At 39.5% G+C, this 23,303-nt stretch overlaps 3 protein-coding genes across 6 annotated transcripts; all 3 read left to right on the forward strand.

The window, feature by feature from the left end:
- The first annotated feature begins 485 nt into the window (after positions 1-485).
- morc2 (MORC family CW-type zinc finger 2) lies at positions 486-10,997 on the forward strand. Of its 3 annotated transcripts, XM_068310348.1 has the most exons (28): positions 486-558; positions 1,150-1,301; positions 1,961-2,014; positions 2,138-2,172; positions 3,055-3,123; positions 3,263-3,353; positions 3,470-3,578; positions 3,922-4,081; positions 4,180-4,291; positions 4,431-4,556; positions 4,635-4,714; positions 4,812-4,894; positions 5,067-5,152; positions 5,416-5,556; positions 5,641-5,795; positions 6,165-6,293; positions 6,383-6,488; positions 6,635-6,767; positions 6,850-6,933; positions 7,173-7,418; positions 7,555-7,803; positions 8,397-8,507; positions 8,827-8,884; positions 8,981-9,119; positions 9,215-9,376; positions 9,479-9,572; positions 9,730-9,918; positions 10,042-10,997. In XM_068310348.1, exons 2-28 carry the CDS (start codon positions 1,234-1,236, stop codon positions 10,108-10,110), a joined length of 3,138 nt encoding a protein of 1,045 aa, XP_068166449.1. In that variant the 5' UTR covers positions 486-558; positions 1,150-1,233; the 3' UTR covers positions 10,111-10,997. The 3 variants fall into 3 exon arrangements, with proteins under 3 accessions (XP_068166449.1, XP_068166447.1, XP_068166448.1); XM_068310346.1 differs by lacking the exon at positions 8,397-8,507; XM_068310347.1 differs by lacking the exon at positions 8,397-8,507 and having other exon boundaries at positions 540-668.
- Positions 10,998-11,367: 370 nt separating this feature from the next.
- LOC137592464 (acyl-CoA dehydrogenase family member 11-like) lies at positions 11,368-16,959 on the forward strand. Its single transcript, XM_068310658.1, has 15 exons — positions 11,368-11,429; positions 12,506-12,801; positions 13,007-13,230; positions 13,306-13,405; positions 13,805-13,922; positions 14,060-14,202; positions 14,292-14,444; positions 14,817-14,911; positions 15,005-15,104; positions 15,186-15,326; positions 15,404-15,496; positions 15,564-15,671; positions 15,749-15,920; positions 16,125-16,191; positions 16,275-16,959. Exons 2-15 carry the CDS (start codon positions 12,523-12,525, stop codon positions 16,372-16,374), a joined length of 1,893 nt encoding a protein of 630 aa, XP_068166759.1. The 5' UTR covers positions 11,368-11,429; positions 12,506-12,522; the 3' UTR covers positions 16,375-16,959.
- Positions 16,960-17,465: 506 nt separating this feature from the next.
- On the forward strand, positions 17,466-23,217 carry slc8b1 (solute carrier family 8 member B1). 2 transcript variants are annotated; one of them, XM_068310697.1, is made up of 16 exons: positions 17,466-17,770; positions 17,911-17,954; positions 18,825-18,977; positions 19,309-19,361; positions 19,703-19,760; positions 19,914-20,019; positions 20,111-20,278; positions 20,821-20,934; positions 21,017-21,088; positions 21,184-21,314; positions 21,417-21,558; positions 21,638-21,759; positions 22,122-22,275; positions 22,350-22,430; positions 22,521-22,585; positions 22,700-23,217. In XM_068310697.1, the coding sequence occupies exons 3-16, from the start codon at positions 18,837-18,839 to the stop codon at positions 22,889-22,891; spliced, it is 1,599 nt and encodes a 532-aa protein (XP_068166798.1). In that variant the 5' UTR covers positions 17,466-17,770; positions 17,911-17,954; positions 18,825-18,836; the 3' UTR covers positions 22,892-23,217. The 2 variants fall into 2 exon arrangements, with proteins under 2 accessions (XP_068166798.1, XP_068166797.1); XM_068310696.1 differs by lacking the exon at positions 17,911-17,954 and having other exon boundaries at positions 22,700-23,216.
- The last annotated feature ends 86 nt before the right edge of the window (positions 23,218-23,303 follow it).

Below are 23,303 nucleotides of genomic sequence, written 5' to 3' on the forward strand. Positions count from 1 at the left end.
ATTAGATGTCTGAAATCTAGTGAACCAATAAAAAACAGCTATCTGGAAAAAATACCATTACCACACGTGTGTGTGTGTGTGTGTGTGTGTGTGTGTGTGTGTGTGTGTGTAAGTTGCCGCTTTTCTCAGTCGGATTGTCTAATTGCCATTTCGAGACTCAAAGCAATGAAATTTCATCGTAGTGCACTTTATCTCGTGTCCTCGAATGATAACTAAGTTATCGATCTGATTTATCAAATCTAATAAAAAGTATTAAAAAAAAGGGAGGGGGGTATTTTCAGCAGCATGGCTAGCTACTCAAACCCCTTGTTTTTGAAATCCAGAAATACTGATCAGTTACCTTTTGTAACCGAACAGGTAACTGACCAGAAGCACCGACTGTCTAACACTCCGGTGTGTAACTTTGTTTACGTAGCAGCCTCCTCCAATCACTGTTAAGAGTCTTTACATGGTGTCTTTCTATTGGCCAAGCCAGAAAGTAGAGGCGGGGTTTCTTCGGATCAGAGGGAAAACAAGTAACAATCGTCGCAATAGTTGGATTATTCGCGGCCTTTTACGGTTTGTTTTCTGTTTCACATTATTAAGTATTACTTACACACTGTACGGATGACTACACTGTCCCGTAGGCTCTACAAAGTCATTGCTATATAAATCGGTCTACAAAATCGGTATGAACTGTTTGATAAGCTACATGTCAGCTACATACTCCTAGTGCATAGCTAGCTAGCAAGCTATGGTTAAGCTAGGTTAAAAAACATTCTGAAGATGCTAATATTCATTAGCGATCACAGACATGACAATAGATGTTAACAATGGACGCTAGTTATGGTCTGGAATATTTCTAATTCCCACCTGAATGTGGTTTCGTCTCACTGCGCCGCAACCTAGCCAGACCCATAACTACCCTCTGCATAAATATATGGCTAGCTCCTTTCCTCCCTGTCCTAAACGGGCCTCCCACGTGGTACCTCTTCATAGGGGGGCGGTGGGACCTCTCAATTAGGTGTGGGTGTCGTCACTGTGACTTGATGAAATCTATTTACATCAGTTGATCACAAATCTTTAGTATGATCCATTAACGTAACGTCAACGTCAAACGTAACGTTATGGGTCAATTTGCAATAACGGATCATTTCCTTTCTCTTCCAGAATGACAGTTCTGCACCAGAGCTTGATTTTACGGGACGACAACAAGTAGGTCACAAAGGAAACGAGACATAATTGTGTGGGGTCATGGCCTATTCCAGCTACAGCAGCCTGAGCAGGGCTCAACTAACCTTTGAGTACCTGCACACAAACTCGTAAGTACCGCCGTGCTGGTAATTCATATGTGATTAGTTGGTGATACACACATTCACATAAGGTATGTTAAAGATCACCTCCTGGATACACTGTAGACACATGTCATTTCATGTCATTTCTGAAATTAATTTTGCAAAGACCATTAATGACTGGAAAGGTTACACCTCAGTTTACTCATAGTTAATATAGACACAGTGTAACATGGACATTATAAATATTTGAACTGATCCACCTGATCATTCATCCAAACTATAGACGGCAGGAGACAGACTTTATTATGTATCCAGTTTTATTTAGCTGATTTAATTTGAGACCTGCATGACTTGTGTATTAATCATTTGAGCTATGTTAAATGTGACATTTTGTTGTTGCCATGTGACAGTTATTTTCAAATGTTTTCTTGATCCACTGACTTCTTGATCCATCATATATTGTTCCTGGAGGTGATCAAGTATAAATCTGAAAAGGATTAAAGAAAATAGCATAGGGTTAAAAGGAAGTTATTCTTAAAAAATTAAAAACAGTAAGGAGACTGTTATTACTTGATTAAGGGCGTGTAGAGATCAAACCCTGACAACATGTGCTGCAACACACTCATTATGTAGTGACTACAATCTTTTAATGAAGTGTGTTAATGACATTAGCCGTCTGTTTTCAGGACCACCCATGAGTTCTTATTTGGAGCTTTGGCAGAGCTTGTTGACAATTCAAGGTACTTTAAAGAATTTGAAATTAAGCTTTTAAATGTTGACAAATTCTATGGCCTGGAACTTACGGTAACCTGATATTTTTCTTGTTGTAAGTAGAAATTCAAACAGGTGTATTTCTTTTGCAGAGATGCCAGTGCCACGCGGATAGATATCTACACAGGTACAAGTTGAATTACTCACACTGACATAGGGCTGCAAGATATACCATTTTCACATTAGCTTTACCATATCCACGTGTCAAATAGGCAAAACTACATAATTGATTTTAATTCAAGCATGTTATGCCACAATTTTATGGCTGTTTGATACAAAATAATAACCAATTTTTATTATTTTCCATGATTATTTAGAGGAGTGATATAATTTACATAATCCAAGTTTAATAAATAGTTTGGTGCTGCTGAGCGACATGTAGACCTTGCATACACAAGAGTATTTCAGAGTTTTCAGTGTGCTTTATACAATCAAAGAGAAATCAACTAGTTATATCCTTAATATAGAGTCACAATGGACATGTATTTTGACAGAACTGTTTTTGAGATTTTGTGACAAAATCCAAAGTGGACTTAAACAATCTTTTGTTGTAGTTGTAAAATGGATTAGAGCTGAGTTTAGTGGGGATTTTGGGGAAACCAAAGCACACCTAATACTAAGTGGATTGAAGTCTGGCATTCACTCATTTACACAACAGTGTTGCTTTGCTTGCTCGACTGGAGCTGTGATATATTTGATTGTGACCTTCTGTTATTTCTTGCCCTATTTGAAATTGTTATTCATTTTTTTTGATTGAGATAAATTTTTTTATTACTCCACTTTTCAGATGTGGCTCTGATTGGCTGTTCTCTAGTATTAATATTTAACATAAGATATTATTTAAAAGTCTCAAACCCCCTTCAATAAAAGTATTCAAAAAATTAATTTGCTTTGTATATCGCAGGAAGAAAAATGATACTGGAATTGTATTCTCAGTATCGTGCAGCCCTTGAGGCATACACGCATTCTGTCTGAGATGTCTGTTTCATTTTCCTTGTTTTGCTCACAGAAAAACGTCCAGAGCTGCGGGGCGGATACATGCTTTGTTTTCTCGATGATGGTATTGGAATGGATCCCAGTAAGTTCAACTTAATTACTAGAGAAATAACAAAAAACTCTAATTTTCAGAGTCAAAGATGGCTTCATCTTGTGCCGTTTTGTGTTGATATACATATTTTTTGTGTGAAAATTGATTCTTAAATTCTCTGTGGTATTAGATGAAGCAACTCATGTTATTCAGTTTGGAAAGTCAAGCAAACGGTCACCTGAGTCAACTCAGATTGGCCAATATGGAAACGGCCTAAAATCGTAAGAACTTTTGCATTATTTCTGACTATATATTCATTTTATACTGTACATGTAATAGACCAGTGTTTGAATTATTTTTACATCATAAAGTTTCTTTCTCAAATCTTTTTTTTCAGTGGCTCCATGCGTATTGGGAAAGATTTTATCTTGTTCACTAAAAAGGACAACATGCTGACTTGCCTTTTCCTGTCGAGGACTTTCCATGAAGAGGAGGGACTGGATGAGGTCAGAATCAACTGTTGGTTCTCATTGCTGTTAAGGTTGCAGCTTAATATCCATTTGTATCATAGGGATATATTCTTTAGAACTGACACAAAGAAAACCCTAAGATTAAGCATTTTCTGCAAATGGAGGGATGACCAATGCGGTTACATACCTGCTACATACTAGATATACCTTTGTGTTGTGAATACACTTGAGCAATATATGCTACCCAATATATGACCACATCTTCTAAAATTCTTTATCGCACTGTTAGAAACAAATTAGCAAATCCAGGTTAACATGACAATATCAATGTATATTATAGAGAACATTGTGTATATTTTTCATAAGCCTCCCTTTTCAGGTGATAGTCCCCCTCCCCTCCTGGGATCTGAATACCAAGGAGCCGTTGACCTCTGACCCAGAGAAATATGCCATAGAGACTGAGCTGATCTTCAAATACTCACCTTTTAAAAGTAAAGAGGAGCTGATGGAGCAGTTCAAAAAAATAGAAAGCGACAGTGGTAAGCATTCAAATGTGTACCAATGCACAGAGGTCAGTATTTTAAAAAATATATAATATTGGAATTCATAAGACTGATATTGTTCATGATTTTTTAAGGTACTCTTGTGATCATCTATAATCTAAAGCTAATGGACAACAGAGAACCAGAGCTGGATGTAGAAACGGATCACCAGGACATATTGATGGCGGGGACACCTGCTGAAGGAGTGTGAGTGTAGAATTTACTTGGGAGTGATTCAGATGTATTCAACAATGGGTTTATTGACTTGTGCTGCTATAGTTTTGTATTTTGCCCTCGCTTTATTTTTTATCATTACTGTATAAATGCTTTTTTTTTTCTCACACAGGAAGCCAGAGAGGAGGTCGTTCAGGGCGTACGCTGCTGTTTTGTACATTGACCCACGTATGAGGATTTTTATACAGGGACATAAAGTCAGGACCAAGAGGCTGTCCTGTTGTCTATACAAACCAAGGTAGCACACTAACATACATTGTACTGTGAAACGTCTGCATTATTGTTAGAGTTTAATAGTATTCCTGTTTGTTTCCAGGCTTTATAAATACTCATCAACCCGTTTCAAAACTCGTGCCGAGCAGGAAGTGAAGAAAGCAGATCATCTTGCTAAGATTGGTGAGTTGGTATGGAAGTTAGCATTTTAAATTTACACTTGGCTGTTGTGTAGCGGCCGCATTGTGGTCATCAGTTTAAAAACTTTGATTTATTTCAGCTGAAGAGAAAGCCAGAGAAGCAGACAGTAAGCGCATAGCTTTGGAGGCCCGATTAGGAGAAGACCTATCAAAAGATTCTCGGGTAAGACAATGACTGTATGTTTGGTGAACTTGGCAAATCCAAGTGGGATTGGGAACAAACTTTTGATACGAAGTAGGCACAAGATTAGAGTTTGGAAACATTAACCTGAATCTGGTACAATATCTTGACTGAAGCCTTACTGATTTCTCCATCTGCCCTTTTTTTCTTGCAGGCTATTCTGAGAAAGGTTCAAGATTCAGCTATGATGCTTAAACGGGATGCTGAAATGAAGAAACGGATACTTGAAGCCAAACATAAGTATGATAAAAAGAAATTTAAAACCTTTTTTTGTCAGTTATAGAATATTAAAAATTCAGATTTTATTTGTTTGAATTTTTCCAAGTGAAGCGATATGCCTAGCTAAATTTCAATTTGCCTCAATAGAATGACAAAACAGATAATTCAGATTCCTATAAATATACAGTATGTTAAAATGAAAATGTCCGCTGGAAGAAATCGTGTACTTTTTGTATAAATTTTGTCCATATCCCATCAGTCTCCGAAACATTCTTGTTTTTCAGAGCATTAAAGGAGCCAAAAGAGTTAAACTTTATATTTGGAGTAAACATTGAGCAAAGGGACCTGGATGGCATGTTTGTGTACAACTGTTCTCGTCTCATCAAAATGTATGAGAAGACGGGCCCCCAGCTGGAGGGTGGAATGTGAGTAATACAGACATACAAGTTGGAACATCACAGTGTTTGAAAAATATGTTCTTTTTCAACAAATTTTTTTCTTTGTTCTAGGGCCTGTGGGGGTGTGGTTGGAGTAGTGGATGTTCCATATTTAGTAATAGAACCCACTCACAACAAACAAGACTTTGCAGATGCTAAGGAATACCGGCATTTACTGAAATCCATGGGGGAACATTTAGCTCAGTACTGGAAAGACACTAATATTGGTGAGGTTCTCTGAATTTTTTGTTTGTTACTAATGGCTGATCTGTGTTTCTCATTCTGATAAAAAAGATAAAACACTTTTAATGACAAATTAGCAAATGTCTGCTTTGGGATATGAGCAAAACTCCCATTAATTGTGACTTTTTATATTTCATTTTGTTCCTGATTTTGTAATCTTTTATCTTGTGTGGTCTAAACACATCTAAAGTCATCAGGCATATTTTGAATGACTGTACTTACATGAGAGCATCCTCATAGCTGTGTTATAAAGGTTGTCAAAGCAAAAGAAATGCAATAACAAAGAACAAAAGATTTATTTTAAAAAACTGCTGCATGAAATGCTGATTTTTTTTTTCTTATGTGCCATGCAGCTCAGAAAGGCATAGTGAAGTTCTGGGATGAGTTTGGATATCTGTCAGCCAGTTGGTCTTCATCTCCATCTTCAGAGCTTAGATATAAGAGACGTCGTGCTATGGAGATTCCACTTACTATTCAGTGCGGTAAGCTAGAGATTAATGCACAACCAAGACCTACATTCACGCTCACTGTAGCTCAACAAGTTTTTGCCACCGCTTGGGTTTGCTTTCAGATAAATGTTTAAAGTGGAGAACGCTGCCGTTCCAAATGGATGCAGTGGACAAACGCTACCCTGACAGCTGGGTGTGTCTCATGAACCCAGACGGCAACCAGGACAGGTACACACCGAATGTTGTTTTAAAGGATATATTTTTTAAAGTTACTGTTGAATTATTAATGTGACAGAAAAACCATCCCTAAAGCGTTGAGATCTTTGTGGTGTTACTACATGATGTACACATGTTGTACATTTGTCATTATTCAGGTGTGACGCTCCTGAGCAGAAGCAGAATCTGCCATGCGGCATTCTGAAGAAAGAAAAGCAGGCAGTTGAAGAGAAACGGAAAGAGCTGGCAGAGAAAATCAAACAGCAGCAGGAGAAATTAGAGGCCTTAGAAGTACTTCATCCCTCTCTTTGTCTATTTTTTACTTACTCTTTGTGCATATCAGGATGTAATGAATTGTATTTTATCATGTCAGAAAACCAGTACAGTAAAATCTGCAGCAGATATAAAGAAGCTACCACTGGAGGTCAGCATGAAACCAACAGAGATCTCCTCTCAGGTACAAGCGCTGTCACAAAATTGTAAAAAATAAAAATCAGTTTTATAAGAAACTTGTTTGACTGTGCAACAGGTCAAACTAGTGCCTAATCTCAATTAGTCAATGTCTGGATTGTTTGTGAGACTTATACAGCTGTTACTTATAGTTCCCCAACTTTGCTGTTGGTGGTAATTCAAATTTAGTTTTCATTTAATTCTGTCTTCTAATGTTGTGCATTGTCTTTACATGTTGTCATTTAGGCAACTAGGTCTTCTGAAAGGTCCACTGCACGGCCCCGCTCCCCTCCGCTCCCAGCTCACCTTAAAAATGCCACTAGTGCCCCACCGCCTCGTGCAGTTTCTCAGCGCTCCACCCGAACACCTGCTCCTCCACCATCCAAAGTTGAAACATCCAGATCCAGAGTTGCAGCAAGGCCTCCTCCACCCCCAGCAAAGCCTGCTGCCAAAGCCAGAGCCAAAACACCCCCTCCTAGTCGCAGTTCACGGGTACGTAATGAGATTTTGAAAGCATGCCTCAAATTCAAAGAGTCGGTCAAAGTTTATTTTTTTGGGAAAACATTGGTGCACGTTCAAGTTACCAGTGAACAAAAAAAACCCTCAAGGTATGTATCTCTTTTTGTAGATGCCTGCTAAAGCATCATCTTCCAAACCGGCACCTGTTGGACTACGTAAGAGAATCATAGCGGAGGACTTCAGTGATCAGGAAGAAGAGGAGGAGGAGGAGGAGGAAGAAGAAGGAGAGGAGGAGGACAGTGACGAGAGTGAAGAAGAAAAACATCAAACAAAGAAATCAAAGATGGCTGCAGCACTTGGTAACCGTGGGAAAGTGTTAGAGAAGGGTATACCTCCCAAACGTAGCAAGATGGAAGAGGTAAACACACAACACAGTTTTTAATTATTTAGCAACATTGAAAACAGGGTAGCTGAAATTATGAATTTTTCAGTTTTATTTTAAAATGTAACAACATAGAATAAAACAGCAGCATGAACAATGTTATCCTGTTGGAGTGGCGCTTTGTGCATTCTGTTGTGATGTTGTGGGATGCTGTCTTCTGAAGCTTGTTGTCTTTCCTGCTTTGTAACCACATTCCCATAGGGTATAAACTTTTCAAAATTAATAAATAAAGAGAAAAAGGAAAGACTTAAATTTGACAAATAATTAGCTTCCTTCCAAAAGCTCAAATATAAAGGCTAATCAGAGAACGGTTGCTTGGATAATACCGTACCATTTGTTTATTATTTTTATTTGTTCTTTGTAGTAGAAGTAGTCCTGTAGTGTTTCAGCATCTGGGTATAAGCATGTATTTTTGGATTAGGTACTCTTTGAGTTTCTTTGGAAATTTTTTTTGTCAAAATTATTCCATTGAGAGCAGTTATATTTGTGGAAGGAGGCTCAAGCATTCCTACCTGAAGCAGCAGGTTACAAAACCCCCAATCAGAGCCCATCTGCTGTTGACTTTGCAGGTTAAAATGCGCTCACAACCTGAGAAGAAAGGGGTTTCTGCACCTTTACGACAGACCCCAGCCACTGTCCCTAAATCCATTCCCATGCAAGCGCATGGGACTAAAGCAAAGGTAGTTTTATTTGGTCCCCGGCTGGATTTTCCTGAGGCACTTCCATCTGTTTTTAGAACGTAGCATATAAATTAACAGTAGTGTCATAAACTTTTTATTTAATCTGATAGATTTCTCCAATCTGTCTTTCTAACATTCTTCTAAGTTAGAGTTCTAATCACTTCTTTTGACTCTGCAATGAAGCATGCTGTTCTCTGGTTACACTGGGGTTTTAATTTCTTTTCATTATCATGGTTGCAAATGGTTTCTTTTATCCGTCTTTCTAACAAACGGGGCTCCTCTGTTTGCAGCGATGCTGATAATTGTTGTTTCGTTGCAGGCGGCAGAGAAGTCCCCACCACAGGAACTTGAGAACGACACAAAAAATGCTCAGAAAGGTAAGTTGACAGATCTGCCTTGCACTAACATTTTACAGATTACCATTTTAAGACTGCAGTAAGAGGGATTTTCATTTATACATTTATTTCATACAGATAAGGGTTTGCTTGTTGAAGTACGTGTCAACAAAGAGTGGTACACAGGCAAAGTTGTGGCCGTGGAGGTGAATAAACAGAGTGTTCGGTGGAAAGTGAAATTTGATTATGTACCTCGATCCACCCCTAAAGACAGATGGTGAGATTTTATTCCTGTGTTATTGCCCTGACAACACATTTTGAAGGGATGCCAGGGAACTAGTATCCAACAGTTGCACCTGTGTGTCTATGAAGGGTGTTTAAGGGCAGCGATGAAGTCCGGTTGATGCGACCACCATCTCCGATTTCACCTGACACACAGCAGGAGATTGAGAAAGGGCCGGCACGTATGGAGCCAGATACCACCCAACCAGGAACCAGTCGTGAGGTGACTGACAGTCTGGTCGCTATGTTAAGGTGAGCTCATTATCATTAGTGAGACTGGACTCCTAGTTTAATGATTATTATTCATTAAATAGATTTCTCTGGTGTGTTGTTCACTGTGCTGTTTGTTTGTAGGACAATGCTACGCTACTTCTTCCCTCCTGCATTTAGGATCCCAAAAGATGATGTTAACAGCATGACAGCTGAGGACTTGGTGTCCTTTCCTTTGGTAAGATGAATCACAAATGATTAAATATTAAAACATCTAGTTTACACCAATAAAGTACAGCAGGAAATACTTTGCTACCCATTGGAATAATACCTGATAAGATTCTGTTTTCCCATCTGTTGAGTATTGTATTGTTTATTTTTTCCTTTCCTTGTAGAAAGAATATTTTCAGCAGTATGAATCGGGTCTCCAGTCGCTGTGTAACTCGTACCAGAGCAGAGCTGATGCCAAGGCCAAAGCTGTCGAAGACAAAAGTAACAGCACTGAGGTCAAACTAAGAGAGGCGGATGAGAAACTACAGAAGCTACGGACAAACATTGTAGCCCTCCTTCAGAAAGTGCAAGAGGTACATGTGACGTTCTACTTCATCTGTTGTAATAATACACTGCTTCTTTTTTTGTCTTTAACATACAGTCATGAATAGCAATGAATTATACACTATGTAAAATGCCTTTTTTTGTACTTTTAGGATATTGACATAAATACGGATGATGAACTTGATGCCTACATAGAAGACCTCCTTACCAAGGGCGACTAAAAAAAAAACAAGAAAAGAGAAATATAAAATAAAAAACATGTACATAATAATACCTACATTTCCATTCAGCCACTACTTGTTCACAGGTCTCCAAGGACTTCTACTGATAAGAGTTGAGCAGTGGGGTTCATTTCATCATTGATCCCTCCATTTCTTTAAACCAGATGCTCCTAAGTTTAATTTCTTATTTTCATTGTTCCAGTGTGTATGCAGCACTCATGCATTCTTTGAGTTCAGGCAGGTTCTCCAGTGTTTCTACATTGTTGGTTCATTTCCTAGCCTGTGGTTTCATTTAATGCTTTTTTATATACCTGCTTATATACAGTATGTTAAACCATATTCCAACAAACCCATCCTGATTTAACTTTAAAATATTTTGTGTTGGTCTAATATAATATTTAATACAATTTATCCTCCCATTGTCGACTAATTCTGTGAGAAATTGCAAAATACATTTGTTCCATCATCAGGTGAGAATCTGACTCGAGGTCCTCGTGTGTGCTGGGCGTTTGACAGCACAGCGAACATTTGTTTTACAACATCCCTATTATGGATAGAGAATAAGCCAGGTTATTATTTTATAGTTCGGTGGTGTATCACACCGACAAACTACTTACTGGGTTTTATCAGTATTCCCTTATATTCCTCCAAAAATTGAAGCTGTATCTGTTATTTACTTTTTGGGGGGGGGATCATTTAGTGGAAAGGTTGTGTCTTCGTTATTGTTCAGTGCCCGTGTTTTTCATTTTGAACAGATTTTTAACACGTCACGGAATTGTTTTATGATGTGGTGCATGCTTTGTGTCTTTGTTCTAACTGGAACAAAATATTCTGTATTTTTGAGAAATCTTTAGTGAAAACAATAAAACAAATTCAGCAACACTTAAGATGAGTGTATAGCTTCTCTTTATTGATGCTAAGTTATGAAATATAGGGAAATGGGAACACTTCCTATGTTCGAGTTTGCTAAAGATAGTTCCTTAAATGCGTCTCCTGATGGACTAATTCACCTACATGTCAGGGGTTTGTGCTCTGATTAGATTCATGTCGCCATCCCAAAAACAACGAAGACGACCTTAATTTCACCTGATATCAAAGCATTTAAAATTAATTTCACAATTTTCAACATAGCATTTCAAGGTAAAAATGAAAAACGGTAAGTTATTCTTTTGGGAAAATCAAAGGTTGAGGACAAACCCCCATAACTGAAGTAGCATGGTTTGGCCCGCGTTCTCTAGCGCCCCCTGCTGTGGCGGCCATTAATCGGCGTTAAAGACCACTATTGCCCGATGAGCGAGTCACTGCAGGGTTAACGTCAGGTAACCTAAAACTGATAATCTTATTTCCTCTTCAATTCACAACATTTTGTGTATCCAAAAAATGCAGAGAGTCGAATTTATTAACAGATGGGATTTGCTAAACTGGGTTAAACTACAAATAAACATGTTAGCCTGCTAGCATGCTGTTGTGGTAGTCGGATCGTTGCAGGGTGAACTTTGCCACAAATTCTGGTAAAGAAGGCGCAGGATAACATTATTTTATTAGTCTTTAAAGTAAAATTAAGACTGAATAAAATAAACTAAATAGTATGCTAAAAAGCTGCTGCACAAACGAGTCTGTGATGACATTGGGTCACTGAATTACCGTAAACTAAAGTAGAACGTAGTGTTAATTGTGTATGTTGTGTGTTATGTCATGTATGTTGATACACAATGCTAACATAAGAACAATACTTTTAAAAGTACAATTACCACCGCACCAGCATTTGGCTGTAGCTCAAGTGAAGTAAAACAAGTGGTCAAATTATTTCAATATTATGCAATAAATATTCTAATTAATAAATGTAATGGAGTGAAATGTTCAGTTAATTTAGATCTGTTCTGATTAGCTTTAATCTACGAGTTGTTAGCGTGTAGTTTTTTATTACTGTAGTAATATTGTGGAGGTAATTGTACTTCAAATTTAACAACACACCACTTTGCTTTGGAACTATTTGCTCAGGTAATTTGTCTTTGGTAAAAATGATAACTTGCCTTTTGTTCCATATTAACTTAAAATGATAATTTTCATTTATTCAAGAACAAAAAGCAAGAATTCAAATGAAAAAATTTTTTTATTAGTCCCCAAGGGGCTAAACATAAACATAAACAATAAGCATACATTTTTAAAATAATAATATAAATATAAATACAATGTTTATGTTAATAATTCAGTGAGTGAGTTCAAAACCTAGTTAGTACAAAATGGAGAATGGAGTGAGAAGACGTCCACTTTTAGAGCAAAGCCGCCAGTCCTCTATTTCCCAGAATGAATAAAATCTAGTATTTATTTCTCTCCCTACTGCCTTTACTTGATTGGATATTTCTTATGTACTTATTTTCTTTCCTCATCCCAGTTTAGAAATTTTGAGCCATGTCAGTGCTCTCTGTCTTACGGACCCGTCATGTAGCTGGAAGATGTCACAACTTGATGTGTGGGGGTGTTCCTCGACAACTCATCCACATCAGATCCGCCCATGTAGCTGAGCCAGAGGCAAAAGCTGATGAAGAACGAGTGTGGGAGGCAGCAGGTGACTTCCCATTTTCCAGAGCAAAGATTGGATCTTTCTTTCAAGAAAGGCCGTCACTGAGGAACCCTTTTCTAGAGGATTCCTTGCTCAGAGGATACCTGAGGAGACACCTGCCACACCAGGTAGAATGGAAGCCCCCGTCAGTGTCGTTTGCTGCTACAGGGAATATAATGGACAGAACTAAGTGGAACCTCAGTATATGTGTCATGAACACTCTTCCATTAGTTTGTTTTGCTGCCATGTTAGGTAGTGGTGAGAAAGCTGGATAGGATTTGCATTGTCTCGTAAATACCGTGGAGTGAGTGTTGTTTCTATACTCATTCACAGGCGACTTTCTCAGACTTGTGTACATTTGGAGAGCGTGTGGCCAATCAGGTGGATGAGTGGGGCAGAGAGTGTGAGGTGACTCCTCCACGGTTGCTTCACTTTGACCCCTGGGGTTGCAGAGTGGACCAGATTGTGACTTCTCCAGCCTGGAATCATATGAAAGACCTGTCAGCAGAGGAGGGACTAGTTGCCATTGGCTATGAGATGCAATATGGAGAGTGGAGGTAAAAACACCAGCTACTTCTTTTTTTCTTTCAGATCTGAGTGTTCTAAAATGAAACATTGTGTATGTGTTTCAGCCGTGTCTATCAAATGAGCAAGTTATACATCTTCTCTCCGTCTTCTGGTCTCTACTCGTGTCCTCTGGCCATGACTGATGGCGCTGCTAAAGTCATTAAGGTTTGTCACTACGACACATACGACATATTGCTGTCACAACAGTAACTATGTTTTTGCACGTATGTATATATTGATGCTTTGTGTCAGTCACCTAAATTCTTAAGAAGCCCATTTTCATGTATCTAATGAGAACACATGCATTGCAGATGGTGGGACTGTGGCTTAATGAAGGAAAATTCGTTCTTATCAGTTTTTTACAAAAGTATTCAGTGTACTGTAAATTTAAAACTGATCAGGACAAAAACAACTTTTCACCAGGAGTTGTCATATTGTTTTAACCTAACTTAAACATATTTCATTTGTGTGTGTGTGTGTGTGTGCGTGTGCATGTGTGTGTGTGTGTGTGTGTGTGTGTGTGTGTGTGTGTGTGTGTGTGTGTGTGTGTGTGTGTGTGTGAAGTCTCTAGGTGTCTCATGGCCAGTTGATGAAGCATACAACCGTTTGACCACTCGTCAGCCTAAACGTTTCTGGACATCTGGACAGTGGATGACAGAAAGACGAGGAGGATCTGATGTTGGTCAGTCTTGACAAACAGTGTCTAATACACACATTAACCCCTAGAAAACACCCTCACATATAACAGCCACTACCTATTAAAAGTTGAATGTTGTGTCTGTATCATGAGATCCCTCTCTTTGTCTTGTGTTTCCTCAGCCAGTGGCACAGAGACAGTGGCTGTTCCCCAAACAGACGGTTCATATAGACTGCATGGCTTCAAGTGGTTCACCTCTGCTACAGATGCAGACATGACTCTCACACTGGCCAGAGTGCAGGACAGAACAGGAGCAGTCACACCGGTACCACTGACATCTCTCACCTGACGCTCAGACTTTAGTCATTTCATTTTATGAAGGATTTTATTGCTTTGTTTGCCTCTGTCCCACAGGGTAGCAGAGGCCTGTCTTTATTCTATGCAGAGGTGAGCAGGGATCAGGATGGCCGGCTGAAGGGCATAGAGGTGCAGAGACTCAAAGACAAGCTGGGCACAAGACAGCTGCCGACGGCTGAGTTACTGCTGGATGGCCTGCAGGCATACAGGGTTATTATCCATCATCACTTCTTACAGATAAATGTCTGTGTTACAGCAAAATCAAAGGGGTCCATGCATCCTTTTTCTTGAAGACACCAAAGGGAAAGGCCACTTTTTCCAGCTGTCTTTAATTTGCTAAAATAGCACTTCATTTTACTCAATTTCTACTACAGCCAGTCATATTGCAAGATATTTTACCCCTCACTCAAATGAAGAGATTGTATTCCATTAGTAATTTGCCTCATACCCTTGATAGAAATAAGATATTTTTGTATTTTCTGTGTGATTTAATCTTTCTGTTTGGATATTAATAATGGTTTTCACATCAAACAAATAGGTTGAAAGCACTGACATGTTTTTCCTCCCGCTGAACATTTGCAGCTGTCAGAGGAAGGGAGAGGAGTGGCTTCCATCGCTAACATGCTGACTGTAACTCGGATCCACAATACTGTCTCTGCTGCAGCTACAATGAGAAGGCAGGATTAGTACTGATATCTCTGCACTGCGTCTGATTCCCATTCCCATATGGAGACTCTAAATAATCTGGGTGTGTTTTTGTTTCTTCACAGGGTGGTCCAGTTAGCTCGTGACTACGCCACTCGCCGCACTGCCTTTGGGAAACTTCTCAAAGACCATCCGCTGCACATACAGACTCTTGCTAGGATGGAGGTCATTGCATGTGGATAAAGTACGGAAACTACTCCATGCTTCTCATCATGCTTCACCCCTGCTTTGTTTTGACATGTATAGGTTGAGACACGTGGAGCTTTCCTCCTCATGATGGACGTGTGTCGCCTGTTGGGACGAGAGGAAAGTGGCCTGGCCACACAGCATGATTCAAACCTGCTCCGTCTGCTCACTCCTGTGGCCAAACTGTACACCGGCAAACAGGTACATGGGTTTTACCTGCAGGAAGAAATGTCATCTTATTCCTTTGATATTGACCAATAACTCTTGTGTCATGTCAGGTGGTGGCTGTGGTGTCAGAAGGTTTGGAAAGCTTTGGTGGGCAGGGCTACATGGAGGATACTGGGTTGCCTGGACTACTTCGCGATGCTCAGGTGAGGTCAACATATAAAACTCAATAATTACTTCTTTTTTTTGCCACTTTAAGACTCTGTCTTTCAGGTTTTAAGTATTTGGGAAGGAACCACAAACGTCCTGTCTCTGGATGTGCTACGCTGTGTAGCTCGTAGCTCAGGAATGGTTCTGCACGCATACTTCACCCATGCTAAGGTGAGAGGTTGGGTACTGATTCCCCCACACAGGTTGAGCAGGAATGTGAAGTGCATGTGAGGTCTTTTTCTTTGTAGTCCTTGCTTGCAGGTGCAGCAAATGTTTCCTCAGTTTCCCCGGCTGTGAAAGCGGTGAACTGTGCTCTGTTGGAACTGGAGGATTTTGTACAGGTGGCAGCTACCAGAGGACCCGGATACCTGGAACTAGCAGCTAGAGACCTGGCCTACAGCCTGGCTCGCATCTATATGGGTAGACACCACAATCATACCTGCCTTCATCCCTCTTACAGTCAGCACACCACGACATATTGACAAAACAGAAGTAGAGAATTAGAATTATTGTTTGGGGGTGGGTTACATCAATAGGAAGCACATAAAGCACAAGTGTTTCCTACGACCATCAGACAGACCTAAAATGAAGGGAGTTCTCCTTTAACTATCTTTCTGTGAACAGGTGCTCTGCTCATTGATCATGCATGTTGGAAGGAAGCCTCGCAATCTGACGTCTATGCAGCTCTCAGGTCAGAAAAATGAAAAAATAAATTTTTTACGTCTTTCATGTTAATATAAATTCATTATAGAACTTTTAATTTTCTTTTATCAGGTGGTGTGAACAGGACTTGTGTCCTGTGGTGACTAAAGAGGGGAGAGGCTGCTATGATCCCAGCACCCCGCCACAGGATTCTGCACTGGTCTATAACTGACTAGTCCAAGATTGGAATACCCTGTAATCCATTCCTTCATATACCACCCATGTGACTCACTGAATTTCTGTGGCAAATCTAGTAACTTTGATAAATGATTATTTAATGTTAAAGATTCATTAAGATTTTATTTGTTCATTTTTGTTGATTTCTACAAAGTTTTGTACAAACTTAAAAGCAACTGATCTGAGCAGAGGGCCACCCACCGTCATTTTTCTTATTGTTAAAGGGCCATATTTCTTGCCAGTGTCGCTAAGTGCTAGCTATCCCGAGAATGTTGGGCCTCTGTGTTCCAGATTTGTTGTTCTTGTAAACAGCTATGATAAACATGTGTTTTGACACTATATGAATAAAACTGACTTGAGTTGATTATATGATTGCAGCTATTAAAATCAAAATGACTAGTACAAGATAGATCTGTCCACTGGAAGCCTTTATATCAGTTGGCTATTCTTTCACACCTAATTATTTCGAAATTGCACTGGGTTTAATTCTTATGTTTTACCATATTGAGCCTGACACTTGATCATGTGTACAGCATTTCACTTGTGAATTTATACAGAATAAAAAGAACCCTGATTAATATTCAGCTGTTTTGCTACCTTTCTTTCATTTTTTTTCTCCTCTGCCACGGTGGCTACAATGTCTTGTGTCCTGTTTTTTGCTGTCAATTTTTCTGCAGGACAACACAAAACAGCACAGATTTTAAGGAAATTTGATTGGAAAATGAATCCTGGGCCAGAAAAAAAAAAAACTTCTTGTGGACATTTTCTAAAATTTGTTAGGTAATAAAATATTTTTTGTCAGAATGGTGAATTTTACTTGAAATTCTAGTTTCACCACACTTTAATGTTTATGAAGATAATTACTGGGATTTGGTTTGGACTTTAGATAAGTGCTAATTGCACTGAAGCTGAGGTGGTGGCTCTTGAAGGAGGCATGTGGGTAACTGGTCGCGCTTCAAGGTGGTAATTTTTCTCCTATGAATTTCCCAGCTTAAAATGAGTCTTTGAACGCAGCATTGGTGTTGCCGGAACAGTGGGCGGAGCTTACAGTTGGGGTTTTTACTGTATGCTGACATCTAAAAATCAGGTATGAGTGAAGCAGGGAAGTGAAGCCGTAGCGCTTATAACGACGCGTTCCTCAAGGTTTTTACTCGTTATTTTTTTCAGAGGGGTCCGGAATGGCGGACTAGACCGAGCCACCGCATTCCTAACGCAACAGCAGCATGGGCGATCAGTGATGAACTGAATTTGACTGTCTAGTTGTCACGTTTGCTGGTGGAAACTGGGTGACCAGGTGGGTGAACTGGGACCTCCCGATCCTCACCATGGACCCGCGTCTGGTGTCATCGCCCGGTTGGTCTGCCAACATCACAAGCAAGAATAACGATGAGGTCTGTGAGTTTTAATACTTGATTTTTTTTTTTTTGTGCAGTTTGAAGTTCCCAGGTTATAAACAGGCTTTTCCAGTTGTCACATGTTTATTGGGAACCTCATGACGTCAGTGATCATGTATAATTCTTGTCAACGACAGGACAGACTTCCTCTGTCAAGGTGTCACAGCTGGAAAGATAAAAGGTCTATTTTTACTTTTCCTTTGTTTTTTTTTAATTAGTTCAAAGAGACTCACAGAATGATTGTGTGTTGTCACATGACTTTACTATACAAATCTGTCCACCACGGCACGTTGTTCTTTTAACTAAATTTAAAAAAGCCCTTATTATAAATAATACAGCAGTCATAACATGACTCAAGGATCATGGAATCCTAGAATTTGGATTTAGATTGGCATCATTTTTAGTGTTCATTGTTCTTTGCTCATGCTCAACCCTACTACACCGTTTAATACTTACCTGTAAAGTACTTAACGTGTAATGCAGCAGAATGGTCCAAAACAAATAAACATGTCCTGAAAAGAACTTCCATCCAAAATAACATGATGAATTTTCTGCAAGAATTCAATAGAGGTATGTTTTTTTTTTGTCGAATATAGCATCTGCTTGAATAATAAAACAACTATTCCAGTCTGGATTTTTTGATTAATTATTAGATTCTGATCTGGTTACCATCATCATAGAGGATTCTGTCTGAAGTGCCCACTGTGAGATTATTACACTTGCATGCTGTATATTGGAGTAAAGTGGGTGTGTTGATGTTAGATCTACAATAGATTAACATGAAAAACAGGATACAGGCAATCACAACCTCAAATCACACTGTGTCATTCTTTCCCTGCCCAAGGCGAAGTCTTCATAATAATTTGAATATATCAAGATTTTACTTGTAATTTTATTAACGTGACACTGTATATAATTCTAGTGACAGAATTGTTTCCCTAATTTTCTCGAGTCTGCCAGTAGTTTCAACATTAATACCAGTGGCTGCATGTCCAGCCATTTAAATTACTTTAATAGGAAGACTGATATCTCTCTTTGTGTGTTTATTCAGTGCGACATTGTGATGAACTTCAGTGCTGCAGACCGCTGTGCGTTTGTGAAGAACACCTCTGACTGTAGCAATCAAGATGGCTTTATAAACTATATTCACGTGGCCTTCTGTCTGCTTCCTCCGAACCTCACTCCTCTTACCATCACCCTTTGTGTAAGTTTTGGGTATGTTTGCTTAGGTGGTGATCTGTGGTCACCAATTACCATGAAAATTTGAATTTTACCAGCCGACAATCGATAAAGGAAGTTCAGGAAGGGCTCACTAAGTCTTTTACCAACAGCATACAAACTGTCACACTGAAATAATCTCTCATCATAGAAACGTCACTACATTTTGGATTAGGAACAAAACGGATCATTGTACAAGGCTTACTGAGCTCTACTTCTTCTTTCTACAGATCTTGTTTGAGAACCACAAACTCAGTCAGCATTTCTGTGTTCTTTAAGAAAACAGTGTAATTGTACTTTCCTCTGCTTCTCCACAGATGATATGGCTGCTCTTTTTATTTGTCATTCTTGGACTCACAGCATCTAAGTTGTAAGTCTTGCACGTTACTTTATGTGCCATACAAGTTCCCCTTTTTTGGTTCTGAGCTGCAGAAATCATTCATTTTGTCGTGGTTACTATTAGCTCTGCTGTCTTTAAAGGCACATTTATAAGCCTGTAATTGCAAATTATGCACACATTCCAGTCCTCACTGCAGTCGGTTGAATAGTAACATCACAGCAGAGTTTTTGTCGCATTGGTACACTGAAGGAGCAGTGTTGCTGTGAAGCGTCTGTATATTTTACATAAAATACTTACTTTATACAAGATTGCTAGAGGCCTTTTGACATATTTATTATCTATTGAGCCTATTTAAACCTTTTTCTCCTCAGTTTTTGTCCCAACCTGTCAGCCATCTCCACCAGTCTGCACCTCACTCACAACGTGGCTGTATCCTTTTCCTGCACCCTCTTCATGTCTCTTTTTAACTATGATTCCGGTCAGACGCAGTAAATTTTACTGATTTTCTGAACTTTTAATATCTGTGCTTCTTAATGATATCTTCTGTGAAGCATCTTTTCCTTAACTTAAGTTTGTCTCGAGGGTGTGACGCTTCTGGCTCTAGGTAACGGAGCTCCAGACATCTTCAGTGCCGTTGCAGCTTTCTCACATCCACACACTGCCGGGTTGGCGGTCGGAGCTTTATTTGGTGGGAACAAATTCACGCACAAACAAATCAACCTTTTTAAATATCAAAGATGTTTGTCCCCGTCATGCTTGTTCTGTCTTTCTCTTGTCAGGAGCCGGGATTTTTGTTACCACTGTGGTCGCAGGCAGCGTGGCGCTTGTCAAGCCTTTCTTTGTGGCCTCCCGCCCGTTCCTGCGTGATGTTATCTTTTACATGGTGGCTGTGTTCTGGACTTTCATCATGCTGTACAGGGGCTCTACGACACTGAGCGAAACTTTTGGTACACACTTAAATCTATTGCTTCACACTCGCTGCATATCAATCTCCTTTTTCATGGAGCTATCAATTAGTAGTTTCAATGATTGATCGATGAATAAAGAATTACCTTTGAAGCACTTCTCTACCATTAATAGACATTGAAGTTAACAATGCTCATCCTTTGGGGCAGCAGTAGCTCAGTCACTACCCAAGAGGGATCAATACATTTCTTCTTCTTTCCTGCTGTCCCAAATGTTTACTGCATCAAAACTATTCTTACCCCACCACTGGAATCTCAGATGTTTTATGATTGAAAGCAGTCCCAGAATGCAGTTCAACAAGTCCTCCCTCACTCTTGTACCAAGAGATACATTTCCAAAATTTAATATCTTGAAAATCACAAGTTTTCTAATTTTGGAAATAGCTTTTAATTTCAGATTGTGAAGAAAATGAGAAATATTGATATAATATTTTCAGGGTCTTGGGGACAAAAAAGGACAAATGACAAAAAAATCCAAACTCTCAGTACTGTAATTATATGAAGTTCTAACTCTCTTTTCCTAGGGTACCTCAGCCTCTATGTGGTGTATGTACTCACAGTCATCATCAGCGCATACATCTACAAGCGGCAGAAACGTAGAAGAAACCTAAGTGTCCAGGACATTCAACCCACCCCAGGTTTGAAACAGAAATACATAAACATGCAGACAAATAAAAATATCTCTACAATTTTTAGTGATATTTTGTGTCTCTGCAACAGAATCTTACTTATCTGATTCATCTGATGACAACATTCCCAATCCAACTGCTGAGACGATCCAAGAGGAGTATGGTAGGATGTCAACACACTACTTTAATAAACAACAATAGTTTAATTTATGATCAGAACTACACATGCATGTGTGTTTGTTTATTTACATGGTTCAGAGTCAGAGTACAGACCACTTCTGCCTCACACTGACTCAACGAGTCAGATCATGCTGAACTCTCTGAACCCCGTGGACAGCAGGAAGTGGAGGAGGAAATCATTGAGCTGGAGAGTATTCAAAATACTGAAGGTGTGTGTGTGTGTGTGTGTGTGTGATGCAAGTATGACAGATGTGACCGAATGTAATTGTTTGAATGTAAACTTTCTTCCAACCTTGTTCTCCACCTTCCAGGTCCCTCTAGAGGTCGTGCTGCTGCTCTGTGTTCCTGTTGTCGATCCTGATAAAGAAGACAAGAACTGGAGACGCCCACTGAACTGTCTTCATCTCATCACATCTCCTGTGGTGTGTGTGCTCGCCTTCCAGTCAGGAATGTGTAAGTTTATCAAACGTCATGACGACCACAACGTGATATATAGCAGCAGCTGGAAACAGCTTTTACCTCTAATGTGTAGTTGCAGATTATCTGATCCAGAATGAGTTTCCTCTCTTGCTGCTGACTGTTTTGCTGGGACTTTTCCTTTCTGCTATTGTCTTCTGCACCACCACTAATGACAGTCCTCCCAAATATCATCCGGTAAGCACTGTGCTTGAAATTCAACAGAACAGACACAAACACATAAAGAATATGAATTCTTTTTAGGGGGTGATTTTGGTGGGTCCCGTGTGCTACTTTGAGGCAACATTATGCAGGTGGTAAATAATTTACTAACGGACCTAAAAAACAACGGAGTTTTATTATTTTGTTTCCTTAGCTTACTGGAATCTACTATTCATAATCACAACACTAAGACTTTACCATCACCGTACCGGTTTTTTGGAACACCAGTGATGCATGATGGTACCTTGAGCAACATTAAGAGCAGATGTTTTATTTTTTTGTGTGATGATGACAGTTGGCCTGTCAGTCATGGGTTTTTATCTCCTTCCCCCCTGCAGCTGTTTGCTGTGTTGGGATTCTTGGTGAGCGCCGTGTTGATCAGCGCCGCCGCCTCTGAGGTGGTCAGTCTCCTGCACATGCTCGGTGTTGTGCTGGGTCTCAGCACCACAGTCCTGGGACTGACTCTGCTGGCCTGGGGCAACAGCATAGGAGGTATGGGTGAAGATTTTTTTTTAAATATATAAATTACATTTTGTTATTAAATTATCCCAATATCTATTTTTCAGATTGTTTTTCAGATATCACCATCGCTCGGCAGGGATACCCACGGATGGCTATATCAGCCTGCTTTGGAGGCATCATCTTCAGTATCTTTTTTCACGTAAAACATGTCACTATGTATAACATGGCTCAGGGACGTAACGGTGGACGACTGCATCTTTAACTGTTTCCTTCAGACATGCTGTTAGGAGTAGGTTTGGGATGTCTGGTACAAATGCTGAAAACACACTCTGATCTGCAGGTAATCTTCTCAAATACTCTGATCACGACTTTGTAAATGTGGATTGGCAGAAATACTGAATATATCAGAAACTGTGGACACAATATGCATGTTTTGTTTCTTTGTCTTCCTCAGTTCACACCAGGGGGCTTGTTGACGTGGGTTCTCGTGGGATCTTTGGGCTTGTCTGTGGTTCTGTCCTTCGTCATTATTCCACTGTGCCGGTTCCAAATGCAAAGGACCTATGGGATCTTTCTCATCCTCTTCTACTGTGTGTTTCTTATCATTGCTCTACTCACTGAGTTTGGCAAGATTCACACTACATAAACCAGATTTATATTTGGGACTTCCTCTGGGAGTGGAAAATGACACAACACCCTCCTAAACATAAACTGATATGGTTTTTGCACAACACGTTGTGTACATCCTGGATGCCCACAGCATCCTTTGCTTGGTTTGGGAAACCAAGCAGCAATTAAACAGACAAACTAAGACTTCTCTGCTCAGGCAGAGCATAAACTATTTATCACAATGTGCTTTTATGCAGTTATGCTGACTGGAGTGATGACACTTCATGAATCCAAAGGGAAAAAGCAGATTTTATGAAGGAATACTTTAAAACAAAAAGTAAAATCAAAATGTTTAAATGACATTATATGGAGTTACTTTTGGAAATAAATATTTTTGGTTTGGTTATTTTTATGAAAGTTGTGTTTGTGGGTGAGTAAATACTTAGCTG

The sequence above is a fragment of the Antennarius striatus genome, chromosome 3, assembly GCF_040054535.1.
Source record: "Antennarius striatus isolate MH-2024 chromosome 3, ASM4005453v1, whole genome shotgun sequence".
NCBI lineage: Eukaryota > Metazoa > Chordata > Actinopteri > Lophiiformes > Antennariidae > Antennarius > Antennarius striatus.

What these genes read in the sequence shown, in the direction of transcription:
- slc8b1 (XM_068310696.1), top strand. Translation starts at nt 17,705, where the DNA reads ATGGACCCGCGTCTGGTGTCATCGCCCGGTTGGTCTGCCAACATCACA. An exon ending in GACACTGAGCGAAACTTTTG is followed by an intron (nt 20,279 to 20,820) that starts GTACACACTTAA and finishes CTCTTTTCCTAG; the next exon opens with GGTACCTCAGCCTCTATGTG. An exon ending in CTGGGGCAACAGCATAGGAG is followed by an intron (nt 22,276 to 22,349) that starts GTATGGGTGAAG and finishes TCTATTTTTCAG; the next exon opens with ATTGTTTTTCAGATATCACC.
- morc2 (XM_068310348.1), top strand. Translation starts at nt 1,234, where the DNA reads ATGGCCTATTCCAGCTACAGCAGCCTGAGCAGGGCTCAACTAACCTTT. An exon ending in ACCTATCAAAAGATTCTCGG is followed by an intron (nt 4,895 to 5,066) that starts GTAAGACAATGA and finishes TTTTTCTTGCAG; the next exon opens with GCTATTCTGAGAAAGGTTCA. An exon ending in TCCACTTACTATTCAGTGCG is followed by an intron (nt 6,294 to 6,382) that starts GTAAGCTAGAGA and finishes GTTTGCTTTCAG; the next exon opens with ATAAATGTTTAAAGTGGAGA.
- LOC137592464 (XM_068310658.1), top strand. Translation starts at nt 12,523, where the DNA reads ATGTCAGTGCTCTCTGTCTTACGGACCCGTCATGTAGCTGGAAGATGT. An exon ending in GCTGCAGCTACAATGAGAAG is followed by an intron (nt 14,912 to 15,004) that starts GCAGGATTAGTA and finishes GTTTCTTCACAG; the next exon opens with GGTGGTCCAGTTAGCTCGTG. An exon ending in CCTGGCTCGCATCTATATGG is followed by an intron (nt 15,921 to 16,124) that starts GTAGACACCACA and finishes TTCTGTGAACAG; the next exon opens with GTGCTCTGCTCATTGATCAT.